The sequence below is a fragment of the Pongo pygmaeus genome, chromosome 1 (genome assembly GCF_028885625.2).
Source record: "Pongo pygmaeus isolate AG05252 chromosome 1, NHGRI_mPonPyg2-v2.0_pri, whole genome shotgun sequence".
NCBI classification, from domain to species: Eukaryota; Metazoa; Chordata; class Mammalia; order Primates; family Hominidae; genus Pongo; species Pongo pygmaeus.
Window position 1 is genome coordinate 25,293,036 of NC_072373.2, and position 22,558 is coordinate 25,315,593.

The 22,558-nt window shown below is 40.5% G+C and overlaps 1 protein-coding gene and 1 non-coding gene across 5 annotated transcripts in view; one reads left to right on the forward strand and one right to left on the reverse strand.

The window, feature by feature from the left end:
• The window catches only part of NVL (nuclear VCP like), a 549,783-nt gene that overhangs the window by 451,713 nt on the left and 75,512 nt on the right, over positions 1 to 22,558 (forward strand). For 2 of the 4 annotated variants that reach the window (XM_063672620.1, XM_054492567.2), the window contains exons 3-10: positions 3,166 to 3,218; positions 3,305 to 3,404; positions 9,234 to 9,291; positions 12,833 to 13,105; positions 15,915 to 16,047; positions 16,269 to 16,345; positions 17,228 to 17,362; positions 20,447 to 20,548. In XM_063672620.1, the coding sequence (XP_063528690.1) occupies positions 3,166 to 3,218; positions 3,305 to 3,404; positions 9,234 to 9,291; positions 12,833 to 13,105; positions 15,915 to 16,047; positions 16,269 to 16,345; positions 17,228 to 17,362; positions 20,447 to 20,548 (931 nt within the window). Of the gene's footprint in view, positions 1 to 3,165; positions 3,219 to 3,304; positions 3,405 to 9,233; positions 9,292 to 12,832; positions 13,106 to 15,914; positions 16,048 to 16,268; positions 16,346 to 17,227; positions 17,363 to 19,306; positions 19,388 to 20,446; positions 20,549 to 22,558 lie in introns of all 4 variants that reach the window. The other 2 variants (XM_054492573.2, XM_063672577.1) reach the window with 2 other exon arrangements.
• LOC129023238 (U6 spliceosomal RNA) lies at positions 15,598 to 15,701 on the reverse strand. The gene has a single exon (XR_008496729.1). It is a non-coding gene; the product is annotated as a U6 spliceosomal RNA (small nuclear RNA).

Here is a 22,558-nt window from a genome sequence, read left to right on the forward strand (position 1 = left end):
CCTGCCTCAGCCCCCAGGTGGCTGAGACTAAGGCACATGCCACCACGCCCCGCTGATTTTTTGTATTTTTTGTAGAGATGGGGTTTTGCCACGTTGCCCAGGCTGGTCTTGAACTTCTAAGCTCAAGTGATCCTCTCGCCTCAGCCTCCCAAAGTGCTAGGATTCCAGGCATGAGCCACCGTGCCAGGCCCCAAGTTGCCTTTTTAAATGGTCATGATTTAGCACAATATTTGCCTCATCTAAAACTTTGTGTTTTGATGTAATTTCACATTTAAGAAAAACTGACCCAGACCAGCTTAGACAACATAGTTAGACCCCCATCTCTACAAAAGAAATTGAAAAATTAACTAGGTATGCTGGCACGTGTCTGTTGTCGTACCTACTCGGAGGCTGGGGTAGGAGGATTGCAGGAGACCAGGAGGTTGAGGTTGTGGCAAGTTCTGATTGCACAACTACACTTCAGCCTGACTGAGTGAGACCCTGTCTCAAAAACATAAAGAATTTTTTTTTTTTTTTGAGATGGAGTCTCACTCAGTCACCCAGGCTGGAGTGTGGTGGTGTGATGTCTGCCCACTGCAACCTCCACCTCCTGGGCTCAAGTGATACTCCTGCCTCAGCCTCCCAAGTAGCTGGGATTACAGGCAACCACCATCTTGCCTGGCTAATTTTTGTAGTTTTAGTAGAGATGGGGTTTTACCATGTTGGCCAGGCTAGTTTCGAACTCCTGACCGCAAATGATCCGCCCATCTTGGCCTCCCAAAGTACTGGGATTACAAATGTGAGCCACTGCGCTGGCACAAATTTTTATAAACAGGAAAATGGAAAGAATAGTACAAAGAACACCCATATACTCTACCTAGAATGTCCCTTTATCCATGCATACTATCTATTCCCTAAGGACAAAGGCTTTTATTATATAACCACAGTTTATTTATTAAAACCAGAAAATGTAATCTTGATTCAGTAATATTATCGAATCCACCATTCATATTCAGAGTTTGCCTGTCTCAATAATGTTCTTTATAGCTATTATTTTATGGGAATTTTTTTTCCAGAACTGAAATCCAGCCCCTAAATTATGCTTGTTTTGCTTTTTAGTTTCCTTTAATCTGCAACAGTTCCTCAACCTTTTTTTGTTTTTCATGATCTTTACGTTTTTGAAGATTACAGGTAGTTACTATATAGAATATCCCTCAATTTGGGTTTTTCTGCTGTTTCCACATGGTTGGAATCAGGTTATATGTTTTTGGAAGGAAAACCAAAGAAGCAATTTGACTTCAAAAGGCACAGAATATCTGTGTGGGGTGTTATTCGGTAATGTTAGTTTTGATCAATCCACTGTAAATTAATTTGAAATTAATAAATAATTTATAAGAATATATTTTCAGATTATACAAATATCCTGTACTCATCAAACTTTCACCCATATTTTTAGCAGATGGTCTTGCTAAAAATGTCGGTGTTACATGTACAAAGGTGAAGAGATTATTACAAGTTAAAAGAGTCCAAAGAGACACAACAACCAAGTAAATGCATGAACCTTGACTAGACTCTGGGTCAAAGAAAAACAACTATACCCCGTCTCTACTAAAAATACAAAACAATAGCCGGGCGTGGTGGCAGGCGCCTGTAGTCCCAGCTACTCGGGAGGCTGAGGCAGGAGAATGGCGTGAACCCGGGAGGCGGAGTCTGAAGTGAGCCGAGATCGCGCCACTGCACTCCAGCCTGGGCGACAGAGCGAGACTTCGTCTCAAAAAAAAAAAAAACAAGAAAGAAAGAAAAACAACTGTAAAGACCATTTTTTGGGAATAATTTGAGAAATTTTAATATGGACTGCATATTAGATAATTTATCACTATTAAATTTCTTATTTGTGCTAATTGTATTGTAGCTATGCAGATATCCTTTTTTTTTTTTTTTTTTTTGAGACGGAGTCTCGCTCTGTCCCCAGGCTGTAGTGCAGTGGCACGATCTCAGCTCACTGCAACCTCCGCCTCCTGGGTTCATGGGGTTCTCCTGCCTCAGCCTCCCAAGTGACTGGGAGTGCACAAGTGTGCACCACCACACCCAGCTGATTTGTTGTTGTTGTTGTTGTTGTTGTTGTTTTGAGACGGAGTCTCACTCTGTCACCCAGGCTGGAGTGCAGTGGCGCGATCTCAGCTCACTGCAAGCTCTGCCTCCTGGGTTCACACCATTCTCTTGTCTCAGGCTCCCCAGTAGCTGGGACTACAGGCGCCCGCCACCACGCCTGGCTAATTATTTTTTTTTGTATTTTTAGAAGAGACGAGGTTTCACCGTGTTAGCCAGGCTGGTCTCGATCTCCTGACCTCATGATCCTCCCACCTCAGCCTCCCAAAGTTCTGGAATTACAGTAGTGAGCCACCACACCTGGCTGCAGTTATTCTTTTTTACAGAGATACATGCTGAGAATTTTTGAGATGAAGGGTCTGTAACTTAGTTTCTTCTTAGTTTTTTAATTTATTTATTTTTTTGAGATGAGATCTTGTTCTGTTGGCCAAGCTGAGTGCATTGGCGCAATCACGGCTCACTGCAGTCTTCACCTCCCAGACTCAAGCTGTCCTCCCACCTCAGCCTCCCAAGTAGCTGGGACTACAGCCACGTACTACCATGCCTGGCTAATTTTTAATATTTTGTAGGGATAGGGTTTCCCTATGTTGGCAGGGATGGTCTCAAACTCCTAGGCTCAAGTGATTCTCCCACCTCGGCCTCCCAAAGTGCTGGGATTACAGGCATGAGCCACTGTGCCTGGCCTAGAACTTATTTTCAAATGGTTCTGCTCTACCCCTCCAAAAGAAATCTCTATATGCAGACAGAAGTAAAGTAAAAGTGGCAGTTTGAGAATACTATAAGTAAAGAATATATGAGTGTTGATTACATTATTTCTTTCATATTTTTAGTAAGTTTGAAATTTTAAAATAAAAATATTTGAAGCAAAAAAGGTTAGTTTAAAAAAGGGGAAAAAATGGAGAAAGGTCACAATAGTAAATATATAAACTTAGAAATTTGAAAATAGGTTTATGGCAAGTGTCTATACTGTAACATAATGAAATATTCATGCAAATTTATTTGATCCATTTAGGTTGAACTTAATGGGAAAATATTGGTGGAGACTACTATGCTAAACTTCTTGTTTTCTTTTTTCAGTATAGACTATGGTCGAAGAAAAAGAAATGCTTTTAGGATTCAGGTAGAAAAAGGTGAGTCTTTTATTGTTAGAGCTAAATTATCAATAAAGTTATACAAACAATTGTTTTAGCTCATAGCGTTTTTCTTTTTGTTTCAGTATTTAGCATAATTAGTAGTGAGAAGGAACTTAAGAATTTAACAGAATTAGAAGATGAACATTTGGCAAAAAGAGCAAGACAAGGTGAAGAGGATAATGAGTAAGTATACAAAATGCAGGGTTTTTTTAAACCATGAACCTTATCACGTTACATTCCTGCTTGTAAAATTTTCAATGGCTCTTCATTGCCAACAAAGCCCTGCGTAATATTTACCTAACCTCTTCAGCCATATTGAATGTTCTTTATTCCCCAAAGAGATCAAATTCTCTTTGGCTGTGCCTTTGTATGGGTGGTTTTGTTGAGTTAGAGTGTCATTTCCCTTTCACAAACTCCCATAGAGCCCTCAAGAATCAGTTGAAATGTTACTGCCTTTATTAGGCCTAAGACCCCTTTTTAAATGTTTCCTTAGCTTCTAGTTACAGATATTTGTTATAATCTGTATCATATCATATGGCATTGAAATTATTTGCTTACTTGTTTGCATTACCAACAGTACTGTCTCATTACCTTCTTTTTCTGCCCTAATACAACATCAGATATATAAAAAGGTGCTGATTAATTTTGTTTAAGAAATAGTATTGAGAGTTTAAAAAATAGCTTTATTGAGGTATAATTGACATCAGTAAGCTCTACTTTTTTTTTTTTTTTTTTTTTTTGAGATTAAGTCTCACTCTGTCGCCCAGGCTGGAGTGCAGTGGCACCATCTCAGCTCACTGCAACCTCTGCCTCCCAGGTTCAAGCGATTCTCTTGCCTCAGCCTCCGAAGTAGCTGGGATTACAGTCATGTGCCACCACACCCGGCTAATTTTTTATATTTTTGGTAGAGACGGGCTTTCACCATGTTGGCCAGGCTGGTCTCGAACTCCTGACTTCTAGTGATCCACACATCTTGGTCTCCCAAAGTGCTGGGATTACAGGCGTGAGCCATTGCGCCCGGCCAACCTCTTCATTTTTAAAGTGTACAATTTGTTAAGTTTTGACATATATATATGCTCATTGAACTATCACCATAAGCAAGATACTGAACCTTTCCATAAATATCAGAAGTCTTCTTGTTCCGCTTTGCAATTCATTTCTCCCTCCACCCTTGTTTCTAGGCAAACTTTTTTCTTTTTCTCTTTTTTGAGACAGGGTTTTACTCTGTCACCCAGGCTGGAGTGCATGCTGGAGTGCGATCACAGCTCATTGCAGCCTTGACTTCCCAGGTTACTTGATTCTTCTACTTCAGCCTCCCAAGTAGCTGCAGGCACATGCTACCACACCTAGCTAATTTTTTGTAGAAACGGGGTTTTGCCATGTTGCCCAGGTTGGTCTCGAACTCCTGGGCTCAAGCAGTCTGCCCACCTCATCCTCCCAAAGTGTTGGGATTATAGGTGCGAGCCACAGCACCCAGCTTTAGGCAACCATTGATTTGCTTTCTGTCACTGTATGTTACATTGCATTTTGTAGAATTTTATTTGGAATCATACTTTTAAAGTCTGGATTCTTTCATTCTTTCACTTAGCATGATTTTGAGATTTATCAATGTTGTGTGTATCAATAGTTCATTGCTTTTTATTGATGAGTATGTATGGACATGCTGCAATTATTTTATCTATTTATCTGTTTTTTTGTTTGTTTTTTTTGAGACAGGGTCTCACTTTGTGCTCAGGCTGGAATGTAGTGGAGTGGCATATCACAACTCACTGCAGCCTCTACCTCCTGGGCTCAGGCGATTCTCCCATACAGGTGCATGCTACCATGCCCAGTTAATTTTCTAATTTTTTGTAGAAATGGGGATCTCACTATGTTGTCAGGCTGGTCTTGTACCCCTGGGCTCAAGCAATCCTCTTGCCTCAGACTCCCAGAATGCTGGGATTAGAGGTGTGAACCACCTTGCCTGACCTATCTGTTTATCTCTTGTTGGGCAGTTGGTTTGTTTCCAGTTTCTGGCTATTACAAATTAAGCTGCTATGAACATTTATGTTCATAAAATTCTACAAAATGCAATGTAACATATAGTGACAGAAAGCAAATCAATGGTTGCCTAAAGCCAGGTCTTTGTGTGGATAGTATTTTCATTTCCCTTGTTAAATATCTAAGATTAGAATAGCTGGGTCGTGTGATAGATGCATATTTAAGAAATTTCCAAACTATTTTCCAATGTGTTTGTACCATTTTACTTTTACATTAGCAGTTTATGAGAATTCTACTCTTTCCACAAATTGCTAATGTTTGGTATGGTCAGTGTTTAATTTTCAGTAGTGTTTCACTGTAAATATGACATTAGCTTTAGGTTTTTTTGTAGATGTCCTTTGTCAGATTGAGGAAGTTTCCTAATATTCCTAGATTGCTGAGAATTTTTGTCATGAATAGGTATTGCATTTGTCAAATGCTTTTCTGCATCTGTTGAAATTTCTCATTATGGCCTTTCCCCTTTAGTCTATTAATTTGATGAATTACATTGGTTCCCAGTATTAAGCCAATCTTGCATTCCGGGGATAAACTCTGCTTGGTCCTGATATGTTATCTTTTTAATGTATTGTTGGCAGCCTGGGCAACATAGCGAGATGCTGTCTCTACAGAAAATTTAAAAATTAGCCAGGCATAGTGGTGCATGGTTCTATCCCAGCTTCTTTGGAAGCTGAGGTAGGAGGATTGCTTGAGCCCCAGAGTCAAAGGTTACAATGAGCTATAATTATGCCACTGCATTCCAGCCTGGGTAAGAGAGTGAGACCTTGTCTCTAAGAAAAAAAAGGAAAAAGAAAAAGAGTATTTGTAAAGAGTATTTGTTTGATGTTGTTTTTCTGAGATGGAGTCTCACTCTTGTCGCCCAGGCTGGAGTGCAATAGCATGATCTCGGCTCACTGCAACCACCGCCTCCCGGGTTTAAGCCATTCTCCTGCCTCAGCCTCCTGAGTAGCTGAGATTACAGGCACATGCCACCATGCCCGGCTAATTTTTGAAAAAAAAGGGTATTAATTGGATTTGATTTACTAATCTTTTTCTACAGATGTTTGCATCTGTATGTCATATTGGTCTGAATTTTCTTTTGTTCATTTTTGGAATGTCTGTCATGTTTTGGTGTTAGGGTTACACTGGCCTCATGATATTAGTGGGAAAGTGTTCTTTTGTTCTCTATTTTATGAAAACACATTATGGAAATTCTTTTTTGAATATTTGTTAGTGTTCGCCCACAGTTTTTCTAGGCCTAGAGTCAACTACCCCCAGAGTCTTCTTTTTCTGAAGGATTTTGATAAATTTTAATTTTGCTAGATATACAGCTCTTCCTTACATCTCTCCTTATGTCAATTGTGATAAATTGTATTTTTTAATCATTTGTTCATTTTCTCTCAGGTGTGGAATTTGTTGGCATAATGCTTCTGCAATATTCTCTTGTTATCCTTTTAATGTCTATAGGATTTGGGGTGATAGCCCCATTTTACTGTTTGTAGCTCAGCCTTTTTCATTTAGATTTATCATAATTTTCTTAACCAGTTCCATATTCATGGATATTTATTTGTGTTATGCTATTGCATAATAAATAACTCTTTACTGCTTTACTGCATATATCTTTGTACACATCACTTTTTTATGTTGAATTTTTGAGGTGGAATTTCTGGGGTCAAAGATTTGTATTTTTCAGATTTCTAGTGCATTTGGACTTACCTTCCTAAAAAGGTTGCCTCAGTTTATACTACCAACAACTTTGTATAAAGGGCACATTTCTCTGCATCCCTGCAATCTTAGTTATACTATAATTTAATCTTTGCTGTTTTTATAGGCAAAATATTGATCATATTTTTTTTTCTTTTTTTGAGACAGAATCTCACTCTGTCACCCAGGCTGGAGTCCAGTGGTGTGATCTCGGTCACTCCATCCTCTGCCTCCCAGGTTCAAGCAATTCTCCTGCCTCAGCCTCCCGAGTAGTTGGGATTACAGGCACCCACCACCACTGCTGGCCAATTTTTGTATGTTTATAGAGACAGGGTTTCACCATGTTGGCCAGGCTGGTCTGGAACTCCTGACCTCAGGTGATCCGCCCACCTTGGCCTCCCAAAGTGCTGGGATTACAGGCTTGAGCCACCGCCTCCGGCCTTGATCATATTTTTATTTGTGATTTTATAATTATTGAGGTTAGTTTTTTTGTTATTTCATATTTGTTTTGCAAATTGCTTGCTTATGGGGTTTTTTCTATTTCATTTGAGAGGTATTTGCATTTTCCTTATTAGTTGTTGGAGTGTTTTGCATAAAATAATACCTCTTTTTATATGCATTACAACTGCTTTCCCCATGTTGCCACTTCTTTTTTAATTTTTGTTTGCACCGTCTTTTGATTAGAGAAGCTTTGTATTTTTATGTAGTTAAATCTATCAGTCTTTTTCCTTTTGGTTTATGCTGATATGCTTAGAAAGACCTCTTTCACAAGAGTGTGTAAAATAATTCCTTACACTTTTTTCTTCTTTCTTTATGTTTAATCCACTTGGAATTTTTTTTTTCTTTTTTTAGGGCATGAGTTGTAAGGCAAAACTTTTTTTTTTTCAAATAGTTGAATGATATACCTTATTTACATTGATTAGAATTGCTCCCAAGTAATGCTGATTAATTTTAATGAATACAGAATTTGCTTGTTTTTTTTTTTTTTTTTTTTTTGAGACAGCGTCTTGCTCTGTCACCCAGGCTTCAGTGCACTGGCACAATCATGGCTTACCGCAGTCTTGATGTCCCAGGCCCAAGCGATCCTCCCACCTCAGCCTCACAAGTAGCTGGGATTACAGGTGTGCGCCAGCATGCCCAGCTAATTTTTTAATTTTTTTGTAGAGACAGAGTCTCCCGTAGTTGCCCAGGCTAGAATTTGTATCTTAATATCTTAATTATAACAGCATTTCATTGCATTCATATAAAGCTTTCTACCTTAACAAAAAATTATTTAAATAAGAAAAGGACTTTTTTTTTTTTTCTTATTTAAATAATTTTTTTTTGTTTTTTAGACAGTCTCGTACTGTGGGCCAGGCTGGAGCGTAGTGGCACGATCTTGGCTCACTGCAACCTCCATCTCCCGGGCTCAAGTAATTCTCCTGCCTCAGCCTCCCGAGTAGCTGGGATTACAGGTGTGTTTTCACCATGCCTGGCTAACTTTTGTATTTTTAGTAGAGACGGGGTTTCACCATGTTGGCCAGGCTAGTCTCTAACTCCTGACCTCAGGTAATCCACCTGCCTCGGCCTCCCAAAGTGCTGGGATTACAGGCGTGAGCCACCACGCCAGGCCTATTTAAATAATTTCCAAAGAAGTATTAAATACTAGCAGAGTCCTGAAGTTACTTGAAGCTATTAGATAACAACTTTCAGTTGTAATGAATTAAGACTGCATTCTCAGCTTGTAGTTTATTAGGATTTATACCTCTTTTTTGATACAGGAAATTTATTTGCTCCTTCATCCCTCATGAACAGTCTTGGAGAAGTTGTATTTGGTTACATGGTTTGGTCATGTTGATTTTGTGAATTTGTTACTCAGAGTACTTAACTATAGGTTGCTGAAATATTTCCTCTACCTGAATCTGATATCCCTAAATGGGACCCTTGGGCCTGAGGGAATTTGTATCTCACTGTTATTTATTGCTAGGATAAATATAACTATAATTTATTTTGCATTTATTATATATTGTAAATGCATAAGGACTTTGCAAGTGTTTATTTAATCCTTTAATAACCCTGGGAGATAGACATTACTTATTAAATCTCCGTTTTATAGATAAGGAAGCTGACACTTAGAGAGGTTAAGTAATAACTGGTTAAGTTGGATTTTGAATCCTAGTTTCTCTGATTCCAGAGTTTGGACTCTTAACCACCATAATCTTTTGCCTGAATATATTTACTTGTTTTGGGTAGTCATTTTTTTAGGATATGGGAGAGAAAGTCTTTAAAACATTTTTCCCTCCTTTTACTGAGGTACACTGAAAGCCATTCTGATGATGATTCAAGTATGGAAGACTACCCAGATCCACAGGTAAGCCAAACATTTAGTGGGTCCACTTTGATTTTTTCTTTTTTAGTCGTTATGGTACCTCCTTTGAAAAACTCAGTGATAGCTGGACATGGTGACTCACGCCTCTAATCCCAGCACTTTGGGAGGCTGAGGCATGCAGATCACTTGAGTCCGGGAGTTTGAGACCAGCCTGGGCAACATGGCAAAACCTTGTCTCTATAAAAAGTACAAAAAAATAAGCCTGGCCAACATGGTGAAACCTCGTCTCTACAAAAAATACAAAAGTTAGCTGGACATGGTGGCATGCACCTGTGGTCCCAGCTACTTGAGGGGCTGAGGTGGGAGAATCACTTGAGCCCAGGAGGTCAAGGCTGCAGTGAGCTGCAGTGAGCCGTGATTGCACCACTGCACTCCAGCCTGGGTGACAGAGTGAGACCCCATCTTTTAAAAAAAAAAATAAGGCTAGCTGTCGTGGCTCACGCCTGTAATCCCAGCACTTTGGAAGGCCAAGGAGGGTGGATCACTTGAGCCCAGGAGTTCGAGACCAGCCTATGCAACATGGCACAACCCCATCTCTACCAAAAAATCCCCCAAAATTAGCCAGGTGTAATGGCTTGCACCTGTGGTCCCAGCTACTCAGGAAGCTGAGGTGGGAGGATCACTTGAGCCCAGGTTGCAGAGGTTGCAGTGAGCTGGGATTGTACTACTGCACTCCAGCCTGAGCAACAAAACCAGATCCTGTCTCCAAAAAAATAAATAAATAAACATCAGTAAGGAATAGAATAAAAGGCCAGGGGCTATGGCTCACGTCTGTAATCCCAGCACTTTGGGAGGCTGAGGCAGGAAGATCACTTGAAGCCAGGAGTTCAAGACCAGTCTGGGCAACATAGCAAGACTCTGTCTCTATAAAAAACAAACAAAAATTAGCTGGATCTGGTGGCATACACCCATAGTCCTAGCTACTCAGGAGGCTGAGGCTGGAGGATCGCTTGAGCCCAGGAGTTTGAGGCTGTGGTGAGCTATGATTGTGCCATTCCACTTCAGCCTGGGTGACAGACCTTATTGCAAAAGAGAGAGAGAAAGAAGAGAAGGAAAGAAAGAGAGAAAGAAAAAAAAGGGTTAGGGCTGAAGGGAGGGAGAGAGGAAGGACGGGGAATAGAATAAGAGACTTTGGACGTCTTCATCAATAAATAATTGAACACTTTCTGTGTTCAGTGTTGGTGATGGATTAACCATCCTTTCAGTATTTATGTTTATAAGTCAGTTATACAAGGAAAAAGAAGGGAAGAGAATAGCTAGAAATAAGGGCAGACAAGAATAGAGTAATTAATAGTAAAAATGGAAAAAGGGATATACTTTTTGTCAAGGAGATGGCATTAGTAATGAAAAGGCTTGATTAAAGGAGAATATGGAGATAATATAGTCGGCCCTCACTATCCATGGGGGTTTGGCCCCAGAGCCCCACATGAATACCTGTAAATGCTCAAGTCCCTTACATAAAATGGCATCATGTTTGCATATAACCTTATATACATCCTCTTGTATACTTTAAATTATCTCTGGATTACTTGTAATACTTAATACAATGTAAATAAGATGTAAATAGTTTTTACACTATATTTCTTTCTTTCTTTTTTTTTTGAGAGGGAGTCTCACTCTGTCGCCCAGGCTGAAGTGCAGTGGTGTAATCACCCAGGCTGGAGTGCAGTGGTGCGATCTCGGCTCACTACAACCTCCACCTCCCCGGCTCAAGCGATTCTCCTGCCTCAGCCTCCTGAGTAGCTGGGATTACAGGCAGGGCCTCGCTCTGTCACCCAGGCTGGAGTGCAGTGGCGTCATCTCGGCTCACTGTAACCTCTGCCTCCTAAGTTCAAGCGATTCTCGTGCCTCAGCCTCCTGAGTAGCTGAGATTACAGGTGTGCGCCACCACACCTAGCTAATTTTTGGCATTTTTAGTAGAGATGTGGTTTCACCATGTTGGCCAGGCTGGTCTTGAACTCCTGGCCTTGAGTGATCCACCCACCTTGGCCTCCCAAAGTGCTGGGATTACAGACATGAGCCACCATGGCCAGCCTACACTGTATTTCTTAAAATTTGTATTATTTTTGTTGGTGTATTGTGTTTTTTAATTGCTTTTTATTTCCCAAATATTTTCCATTGAGGTTTATTGAATCCCTGGATGCAGAACCCTTGGATACAGAGGAACAACTGTTTGTCAAATTATTTATAATTTGCTTTTTATTTTTTCCCTTGGTATATAAGTTTTGAACTTATTATCAAAATATTTGATCCATTTTTCATGGGGACAGTGTCTTGCTCTGTCACCCAGGCTGGAGTACAGTGGCATGGTCCTAGCTCATTGCAACCCCAAACTCCTGGGCTCAAGTTGTCCTCCTACCTTAGCCTCCCAAGTAGCTAGGATAACAGGCATGTGCCACCATGCCTGGGTAAATTTTAAATTTTTTGCAGAGACAGGGTCTCGCTGTGTTGCCCAGGATGGTCTCAAACTCTAGGCCTCAAGCAGTTCTCCCAGTTTGGCCTCCCAAAGCATTGGGATTACAGGGCGTGAGCCACCATGCCCAGCCCCAATTTTGCTTTGATGGAATAACAGTGACTCTCACTGGCAACCAGCTCATTTTCATACTTCTTTAGTGTATTTTTTTTAGAAGCAACCATACTTACTTTATTTTATTTAACCACCAATTATGAATTGGTTTTCCATTGGAATGGAGCGAAGTCTTTTTTTTCTTTTTTTTTTGAGACAGAGTCCTGCTCTGTCGCCCAGGCTGGAGTGCAGTGGCGTGATCTCGGATCACTGCAAGCTCCGCCTCCCGGGTTCATGCCATTCTTCTGCCTCAGCCTCCTGAGTAGCTGGGCCTACAGGCGCCTGCCATCACGCCCGGATAATTTTTTGTATTTGTAGTAGAGATGGGGTTTCACCGTGTTAGCCAGGATGGTCTTGATCTCCTGACCTCGTGATCCGCCTGCCTCGGCTTCCTAAAGTGCTGGGATTACAGGCGTGAGCCACTACGCCAGGCTGAGTGAAGTCTTTTTGAATAGTAAATGCTTGTTTGTGAGTCATCTTATTGTCAACACCCATATATTCTTTTCTTTTTTTTTTTTTCTTTTTTTTTTGTGACGGAGTCTCACTCTGTCACCCAGGCTGGAGTGCAGTGGTGTGATCTCCGCTCACTGCAACTTCCGCCTGCTGGGTTCAAGTGATTCTCCTGCCTCAGCCTCCCAAGTAGCTGGGATTACAGGTGCCTACCACTGCGCCCGGCTAATTTTTGTGTTTTTAGTAGAGACGGTGTTACACCATATTGGCTAGGCTGGTCTTGAACTCCTGACCTCAAGTGATCTGCCCACCTCGGCCTCCCAAAGTGCTGAGATTACAGGCATGAGCCACTGTGCCCAGCCTAACACCTATATATTTTGATTATAAATGTTCTGAGAGAAGTTGTTAAAAAACAAAATATAGACAACTTATTACTATAGGCAATACAACTTTTATGAGTACCTGTTGAGTAATTTATGCTACAATTTTGTTTTATCTTTCTGCCAGTCAGCAAATCACATGAACAGTTCCCTGCTGTCTTTATATCGGAAAGGAAATCCTGATTCTGTTTCAAATACTCCTGAGATGGAGCAAAGAGAAACCACCTCTTCAACACCACGGATAAGTTCCAAAACAGGCTCCATTCCCTTGAAGACCCCTGCCAAAGATTCTGAGGGAGGATGGTTTATTGACAAAACCCCAAGTGGAAAGAAAGACAGTTTTTTCTTGGACCTGTCAGATGAGAAAAGTAATCCTAAGAAGCCAATAACTGAGATACAGGTATTTTTGTAATGAAATTTTAGCCCCATATCATCGAAGTACATTTCAACCTTTTAGTTGAATATAATATCAAGCAGATACTTGTGTTTTGTGGAAGACACAGGAACTTTGAAATATATGGAGAATTTGATCACGTTGTACTACTTGCCATTCTTTCTATCCTAGTCTAAGCCTTTTCTTGTTCTTGACTTAATTATTGAAACAGCCTTCCAGCTGGAGTCTGTGTCCTTTCTTGTTCCCCTAGTTTATTCTTTACACAGAGAGATAGCTTTTTTTTTTTTGAGACTGGGTCTGGCTCTGTCACTGAGGCTGGAGTGCAGTGGTGCGATCTTGGCTCACTGCAACCTCTGCCTTCCAGGCTCAAGCCATCCCCCACCTCAGCCTCCCATGTAACTAGGACTACAGGCATGTGCCACCACACCTAGCTAACTTTTATATCTTTTCTAGAGATGGAGTTTTGCCGTGTTGCCCAGGCTGGTCTCGAACTCTTGGGGTCAAGCGATCCACCTGCCTCGGACTCCCAAAGTTCTGGGATTGTAGGCGTGAGCCACCACATATTATCAATCTTCTATTTAAAACCCTCCAGTAGCTTCATTCAGTTTCAAATCCAAAGGCCTGTGACAGCCGCTAAAGTCCTTTATGATTTGGCTGCCTCACTTTCTCTTCAGTTTCATCTCCTACCACCCTGTTAGGTATGTGAATCTATTTCCTCAGCTGTAAATTTTACAAACTCTAAGTACAAATCAGGTGTTTCCCATGAAAATTTAGGGTCCAAATTGAGATGTGCTATTAACTTAAAGTATACATTAGACTTTGAAGACTTATTAAAAAAATAGAATGTAAAACATCTCATTAATAATTTTTTATATTGACTCTTGAAATGATAATATTTTGGATATACTGGGTTATGTAAAATAGATTATTAAATGAATTTCATATGTGGCTCACATATTCCTCATGGACAATGATGCTTCAACTGGTTTCTAAGAACGAAGCCCTTTGATTTGGCAGAACCTTTCCTGTTTTGATTTATTAATAGGCCTTTCCAAATCTCTTTGCTTTAATTATCCATATCATCCATCTATAGAGAACATTGTTATGGTTGGCAAGAACTTGAGTCTTAATGCTGAAATACTTTTTTTGGTTTGAGACAGGGTCTGCCTTGTCACCCAGGCTGACATGGTGGAGTGGCATGATCACGGCTCACTATAACCTCCACCTCCTGGGCATAAGCCATCCTCCCACCTCAGCCTTCCAAGTAGCTGGGACTACAGGTGCCCGCCACCACACCTGGCTAAGTTTTGTATTTTTTGTAGAGATGGTATTTGGCCATGTTGCTCAGGCTGGTCTTGAACTCCTGAGCTCAAGTGATCCACCTACCTCAGCCTGAATCATACTTAAAAAAAAAATTTTTTTGGCCAGGCGCATTGGCTCATGCCTGTATTCCCAGCACTTTGGGAGACCGAGGCGGGCAGATCACGAGGTCAGGAGATTGAGACCATCCTGGCTAACACGGTGAAACCCCGTCTCTACTAAAAATACAAAAAGTTAGCCAGGTGTCGTGGCGGGCGCCTGTAGTCCCCGCTACTTAGGAGGCTGAGGCAGGAGAATGACGTGAACCCGGCAGGTGGAGCTTGCAGTGTGCTGAGATTGTGCCACTGCACTCCATCCTGGGTGACAGAGCGAGACTCCGTCTCAAAAAAAAAAAATTTTTTTTAAAGAGTTGTAATATTGCTACATCACCCAGGCTGGAGTGCGTCACTTTTCACAGGCATGCAGAGAACGCTATAGCCTTGAAACCCTGAGCTCAAGTGGTCCTTCTGCCTCTCAAGTAGCTGGGGCTACAGGTGTGTCCCAGTGTGCTTGGCTGAATTATACTTTGTTATGGCTGTCAAAGCAGCCCTATAGTCATATTTAATTTAGTGAATCATCAGCTGTCAGATGAAGACAACTATGTAGAAGACTCAGTGAGAAATAAAAGGCAAATATCAGTGTCATTAATCAAGGAGCTCACAATTCAGTGAGAGAGACAGAGATAAGTGAATCACTCATACAAGACAGATTATTCCAACTGATAATAGTTGCAAATGCAGTGTCCTGGGAATGTGAGGACAAGATTAAATCTAACTGAAAGAGGGCCGTGTAGGGCAGCTCACACCTGTAATCCCAGCACTTTGGGAGGCTGAGGTGGGCAGATCACCTGAGGTCAGGAGTTCAATACCAGCCTGGCCAACATGGCAAAACCCCGTCTCTACTGATAATATAAAAATTAGCTGGGCATGGTGGTGGGCTACTTGGGAGGCTGAGGCAGGAGAATTGTTTGAACCTAGGAGGTGGAGGTTGCAGTGAGCTGAAATCGCACTGTTGCACTCCAGCCTGGGTGACAAGAGCGAAACTCTGTCTCAAAACAGAAACAAAAGCAAACTCTAACTGAAAGAATCTGGAAAAGAAGCAGCATTCAAATGTTAAGATTTCTTTTTTCTTTTTTTTTTCCCCATATAGGATGCTTCACAAATTTCCATGTCATCCTTGCACAGGGGCCATGCTAATCTTTGTATCATTCCAATTTTAGTATATGTGCTGCCAAGGCCAGCACCAAATGTTAAGATTTAAACTGAGCTTTAAGGGGATGAGGAGAAGGACATTCCCAATAGACAGCATCTTTGAGCAAAGAGGTTGGGAATAGTTAACAGAGGTGAAAGTGCTAGGGCAGGAATGAATTTTCTTTACAATGCCCCTCTTTAAAAAGTAAAACAATTATTGGCATAGAATTTTAAGCATAACATATTTAAATTTATTTTCTTTCCAGGGTTCAAAAGATTCTTCTCTTTTGGAGAGTGATATGAAATGGAAAGGCAAGCTAAAGAATAAAGGAAGCAAAAGGAAGAAAGAAGATCTTCAGGAAGTAGATGGAGAAATTGAAGCTGTCCTGCAAAAGAAAGGTAAGGTGTGAGTCTTATTGGTGGCAGTGGTCATGTTTGCAGTGAGAGAAGCATCATTCTGTTCCAAGCTATTTTGCTTGAGGGACCTTCTATGTGCAGAAATGTTTACCAGAAAATATTTCTATATTTAATGGACCTTTGTTTACTTAAAAACTATTCATTATAGTTATGAGTTACTACTGAATCATTAATCTTTTCATCTCCTCATTTTTGTTTACCAGCTAAAGCCAGGGGGTTAGAATTCCAGATCTCCAACGTGAAGTTTGAAGATGTGGGAGGCAATGATATGACATTAAAAGTTAGTGCAAATTCTCAATTTTACCTCAAATGGATATATTACTAATCAGTTATGAAAAAAAAGCCTACCTCTTTGTTTCTAATATGATCTGGGTGTAGAAAAGGAAACTGGGAAGGTTGAGAAGGGCAAGCCTGACCTGTACCCTTTAGGGCATTGCAGGAGAAAAGATGCATATTATTTTGAACTTTTCTATTATTTTAATTATAGTATATATAAGATCCGTGCTTTATAAGTAATATTGTCTTAACAGTACTAATAGTAATGGTAACTTTATTTTTATTTATTTTTTATTTTATTTTATTTATTTATTTATTTTGAGAAGGAGTGTAGCTCTGTCGCCAGGCTGGAGTGCAGTGGTGCGATCTCGGCTCACTGCAACCTCCGCCTCCCAGGTTCAAGCGATTCTCCTGCCTCAGCCACCCGAGTAGCTGGGATTACAGGCACGTGCCGCCATGCCCAGCTAATTTTTGTATTTTTAGTAGAGACAGGGCTTTACCACGTTGGCCAGGATGGTCTTGATCTCCTGACTTCGTGATCTGCCCACCTCAGCCTCCCAAAGTGCTGGGATTACAGGCGTGAGCCACCACGTCCAGCCGTAATGGTAACTTTATTTTTAATGCCTACTCTTTTTCATCTGCCATGTTAGTTAACTTTGCATTACATCCTCAAGGTACATAATGTTACAGCTTAGGAAATAGCTCCTCAGAGAGGTTATTGCTGAAATCACACAGTAGGTACCAGAGCCAGGATTCAAAGTCTGATCTAAGTCTAAGGTGTATATTCTACCTATCTACTCCATTTTGCTGCTCCGAAAAATAGGACATTTCATTCTACATTGATTCTTCTGTCTTGAAAGACATCCTTGTGCTTATCCTCTGCTAGGAGGTCTGCAAGATGCTCATACACATGCGTCACCCGGAGGTGTACCACCACCTGGGCGTCGTGCCCCCTCGTGGAGTTCTCCTTCATGGACCACCAGGCTGTGGGAAGACATTACTTGCACATGCAATTGCTGGGGTGAGGCTTGCTGACATTTGTTTGCTTTTGCTGTTTTTGTTGTTATTATTTGTTTTTGTTTTTTCTCTTTGGTCAACTTAAACCAGACATGGCATTCTTCAGGAAGAGAACATAGTCATTGGAATTGATCCCTTTGTTATCATGCTGGTATTATTTGTGGTATTTATTCATTTAGTATATTTATTGTTTCTCACGAGCAACTTGAGGGTTTTTTTTTAATGTATGTAATTGTTTATATGGCAAGAGTTAGATAAAAAGTAAAATAATACATTTTTTTTTTTTTTTTGGAGACAGAGTCTCACTCTGTCGCCCAGGCTGGAATGCAGTGGCGTGATCTTGGCCCACTGCAACCTCCGCCTCCTGGGTTCAAGCAATTCTCCTGCCTCAGCCTCCCCAGTAGCTGGGACTACAGGCACACGCCACCACGCCAGGCTAATTTTTTGTATTATAGTGGAGACGGGGTTTCACCCTGTTGCCCAGGCTGGTCTTGAGCTCCTGAGGTGAGGCAATTAGCTCGCCTCAGCCTCCCAAAGTGCTAGGATTACAGGTGTGAGTCACCACGCCCAGCCATAATAATACAGTTTTAAACAAACCTTTTTATCAACACATAGCTTACATTTTAGTTACTTCGCTTTCCCTTTAACCCAATGGTTATTTCATTTTACTTATTTTTTTGAGACAGAGTTTCACTGTCACCCAGGCTGGAGTGCAATGGTGCAATCATGGCTCACTACAGCCTCAACTTCCCAGGCTCAAGTGGTCCTCCCACCTTAGCCTCCCAAGTAACTGGAACCACAGACACATACCACCACGCCCAGCTAATGTTTTTGTTTTTTTGTAGAGATGAATCCCACTATGTTGCCTGGCTGGTCTTAAACTCCTGGCCTCGAGCAGTCCTCCTGTCTCAGTCTTCCAAAGTGCTGGGATTATAGGCATGGGCCACTGCACCTGCCCTCCCAGTGGTTCTAAGGAGCAGTAAAATAAGAAAACTAGAGTTATATTATTTTTCATAGAGCTAAATTTATTCAAAATTTTTATTTAGAGTCATGTTCTTATACTTTTTAGTTTTAAAATAATTCTTTCTAAAATGGTAATAATAGACACTTACTTTGAGAAATTAAAAGTTAGCAATCTTATTTTAACCCTCTCAGATTTTTCAGAAACTGTAGGGGGCAGTAATGTAAAATATCCGAGTAACTTCGATTAGAAAAATAGCATGCTCGCCGGACGCAGTGGCTCATGCCTGTAATCCCAGCACTTTGGGAGGCCGAGGCATGTGGATCACCTGAGATCGGGAGTTCAAGACCAGCCTGACCAACATGGAGAAACCCCATCTCTACTAAAAATACAAAATTAGCCGGGTGTGGTGGCGCATGCCTGCAATCCCAGCTACTTGGGGGCTAAGGCAGGAGAATCACTTGAACCCAGGAGATGGAGGTCGCGGTGAGCCAAGATAATGCCATTGCACTCCAGCTTGGGCAACAAGAGCGAGACTCCATCTCAAAAAAAAAAAGAAAAAAGAAAAATAACATGTTATACCAAGCGCTAATACAATAATGTTCTATGAAAGAAAATCATTTGTAAAGGGGGACTTGATTGGTTTGCTTCATTTTTGTTTAATAATTCCATTACATGACTACTGCATGCCAGACTTTGGAATATAGTGTTAAGTACCACAATCGTAGTTCTAATATGAGAGAGACATTAAACAGTCATTCATATAAATAAATGCTGTACATAATAATGACTATAATAAATGGAAGACAAGAAGAATTGCAAAATGGTATGTGGTATGTTAGGATTCCCAAATTAGGGTTGGGTTCAAGGAAGGTTGGTTGAGGAAGTGAAATTTCAAGAAAAGCACAAGAATGGGAGAACAGTAGTCAGTAGTCTCTCTTCTCTTTTTTTTTTTTTGAAACAGATTTTCACTCTGTTGTTGCCCAGGCTGAGTGCAGTGGCATGATCACAGCTCACTGCAGCTTTGACCTCTCAGGCTCAAATGATCCTCCTGCCTCAGCCTCGCAGGTAACTGGGACTGCAGGCATGCATGAGCATGCCTGGCTAATTTATTATTTTTTGTAGAGGTGGGGTCTCACTGTGTTGCCCAGGCTGGTCTCAAACTCCTCTCAAAGTGCTGGGATTACAGGCATGGGCGTCCACACCTGGCCTCTTCTTAAAGAGTCTCCCTCCTCTGGCTAGTAACTGGCTACTCTCTGGGTTAGGATTTGGAGAAATACTAGCAGAATGTGTGGGAAGCATCTGTGTCACAACCCTTGCTATTTTCTCCTTAGCAGATGGGTAAGAATTGTTTTGATAGGCCAGGAATGGTCACTCCTGTATCCCCAGCACTTTGGGAGGCTGAATTGGGAGGATGGCTTGAGGCCAGGAGTTTGAGACCAACCTGGGCAACATAGTGAGACACAGTCTCTCCAAAAAAAAACAAAAAACAACAAAAAAAAACCAAACGAAGAATTGCTTTGGCTGAGCCCTAAGTGGGGATAACATACCTCTTGAAAGACAAGACCCTTTATTCAGAAAAGATAATAGAATTTAATAGTGACATGTATAAAATAAAAACAAGTTGAAGGTATCCACTTAAATGTGTTTGCATGAAACCGTTGATTTTTTTTTTTTTTTTTTTGAGACGGAGTTTTGCTCTTATTGCCCAGGCTGGAGTGCAATGGCGCGATCTAGGCTCACTACAACCTCCGCCTCCCGGGTTCAAGCAATTCTTCTGCCTCAGCCTTCCCGAGTAGCTGGGATTATAGGCATGCGCCACCATGCATGGCTAATTTTTGTATTTTCAGTAAAAATGGGGTTTCTCCATATTGGTCAGGGTGGTCTCGAACTCCTGACCTCAGGTGATCCGCCCACCTCGGCCTCCCAAAGTAGTGGGATTGTAGGCCTGAGCCACTGTGCCCGGCCAAAACCATTGATTTTCAAATAATGTTTTTCACTGGGCCAACATAAAAAGATGAAGTTCCTCAGGAAACTAGCTATTTAAAAAATTTGAGGGGACTGGATAAGAAAAAGTAGGGGAATTAAAATTTGAATATTTGGTTATTCTTTTATGTGTCTGCATAGGAACTTGACCTGCCAATTTTGAAAGTGGCTGCTCCAGAGATTGTGTCTGGAGTATCCGGAGAGTCTGAACAGAAGCTGAGAGAACTATTTGAGCAAGCTGTGGTGAGTCAGTTAATGACTAATGCCAGGTGGCCAGATGCTACCAGCTTATATTAAAGATCCTGCTTTTTCTGATGCTAGTATTTGTTAACCCACTCACTGGCCATTCTTTTATTAATATAAACATGGTAATTTGCTATGCATGATGCCTAAATATTTAAAGTAGATTTAGTGATACCAGCTGTTGGATAAATAACCCTTTTCATTTGAAATCAAACCTAAATGTAATTGGTGAGAAATTCTGGGCTGTCATACCCTGTAGTCATATGTTGAAAATATATTATCCTTACGATATTTTCCACTCACTTTTACTTTCCTTAACTTAAGTTTGGCCAAAAAAACTTGTAAGCAATATAAAAATTGTTATTTAGGATATTATAAAAGCAACCATAAAAATACCAGAATAAATTCTGTCATTCCTTACTAGTAAACTAGGGCAATAATAATACCCAAATCTCATGTGGCTATTGAGAGTATTAAATGAGAGAATTCTTATAAAACCTTCGATATGGTGCCTTGCACACAGCAAAAGCCCTGTAAATATTAGCTGTAAGATTATTCACACTTGAACAAATATCACTGTGTTTAAAACTAAAAAATGGTGAAAAGTTTATTTCATGTCATTATTAGCACTGACAATATATAGTAGCTGATGAATATCCAATACAACTGCTAGAAGCCTGTGTGAAATTAGAAGAGAAATTATATTTAAGCAGTAATTGAGAAAAAAACATTTTAAATAACAAGAATGGGTAGGCCATCTACTTAGTTATTGTGCGGGCTGACATTGAAAAAGCTGTGAGCAACACTATGAGGATAAAGAGAAAAAAGGTGGAAAGGGCAGAGTGCAGAGCAAAGCTGAACTTTTTCAGGTGCTACCTGTTTTCCAAAACGCAGTGGATTTCATTGCTAAATTGGCATGCATAGCCAGAGACAAGTAGTAAATTTTGTGTGTATGGTAAACACGATGAATAAGGATAAGAGGCAAATGGCATCTTTAGGTTGTTAGTTCTGTGTTTAAACCTCTCACTAAACCAGTACTGAGCCAGTACAGTACCTCACAGTAGATGCTCAGTAAATATGTGGCCTAGCACCCCACTTTTTCTGGTCCCCTCTTCCTAATGAGAATGAGTACAGTAAAGCATGTGGATCAGGAAACAAAAAGGTGAAATCCAATCAAGTGATACTTGGTTGAAAACTATGCTTTCTTTAGCACATTCTGATGACCATCATTTATTCTTTTTTTTCCCCATTCAACTTTCCAGGTTACTGACAAGTACTGATGTGCTTGTTTTCTGATGCTTTTGGCCTCTGTAATTTTACTCCTTTGTAACTGGGTAATATATCTAGCAGTCATAGGTGTCTTGTGCAAACATTTTCATAAGGATGATTAGGGAAGAGAGCCAGCTAGTGATAGGCTAAATATCTTTCCCTTTAAAATCTGGTGGTTCCCATGATTTTGAGATGACTTAAGCGACGCTGACAGCCTTACTTAGCATAATCACTGTCACTCCTAACCATTGAGTAACTGATTGAGTAAAATGATTTAGATTGTAAATCTAGATAATTTTCTTCAATTTTTTTCATTTTAACTGATCCTTATCTCCTTGTCTCTTTTTTGTGGTTAAAATATATATAACAGAATTTACCATGTTAAACATTTTTTAAAGTTTTTGTAAATTATTTTATTTCTTCCATGATGATTTAGAGGGACTGTCTTCAAACCAGTACAGATATTTCATAAATAATACCTGGCTGTTTTCTAACCAATTGAGTAATTTGTTGCACAATAAGCCACCTCACATCTTTCAGCAAGAAATACATTAAATTTGAATAGTGAAGACATTACACAATGAATTAGGACAACAGTTTAAATTTGCTTTAAATGTTTCTTTGGGGAAGAGGACACTACACTTCTACTCAATGAAGAGAAACATTTTTACAGTCCAGAGGTCTTTTATTACCACCTATTATGCCATGAATTCACAGGGAAGAGGTTCCAGCAGCTCAGGC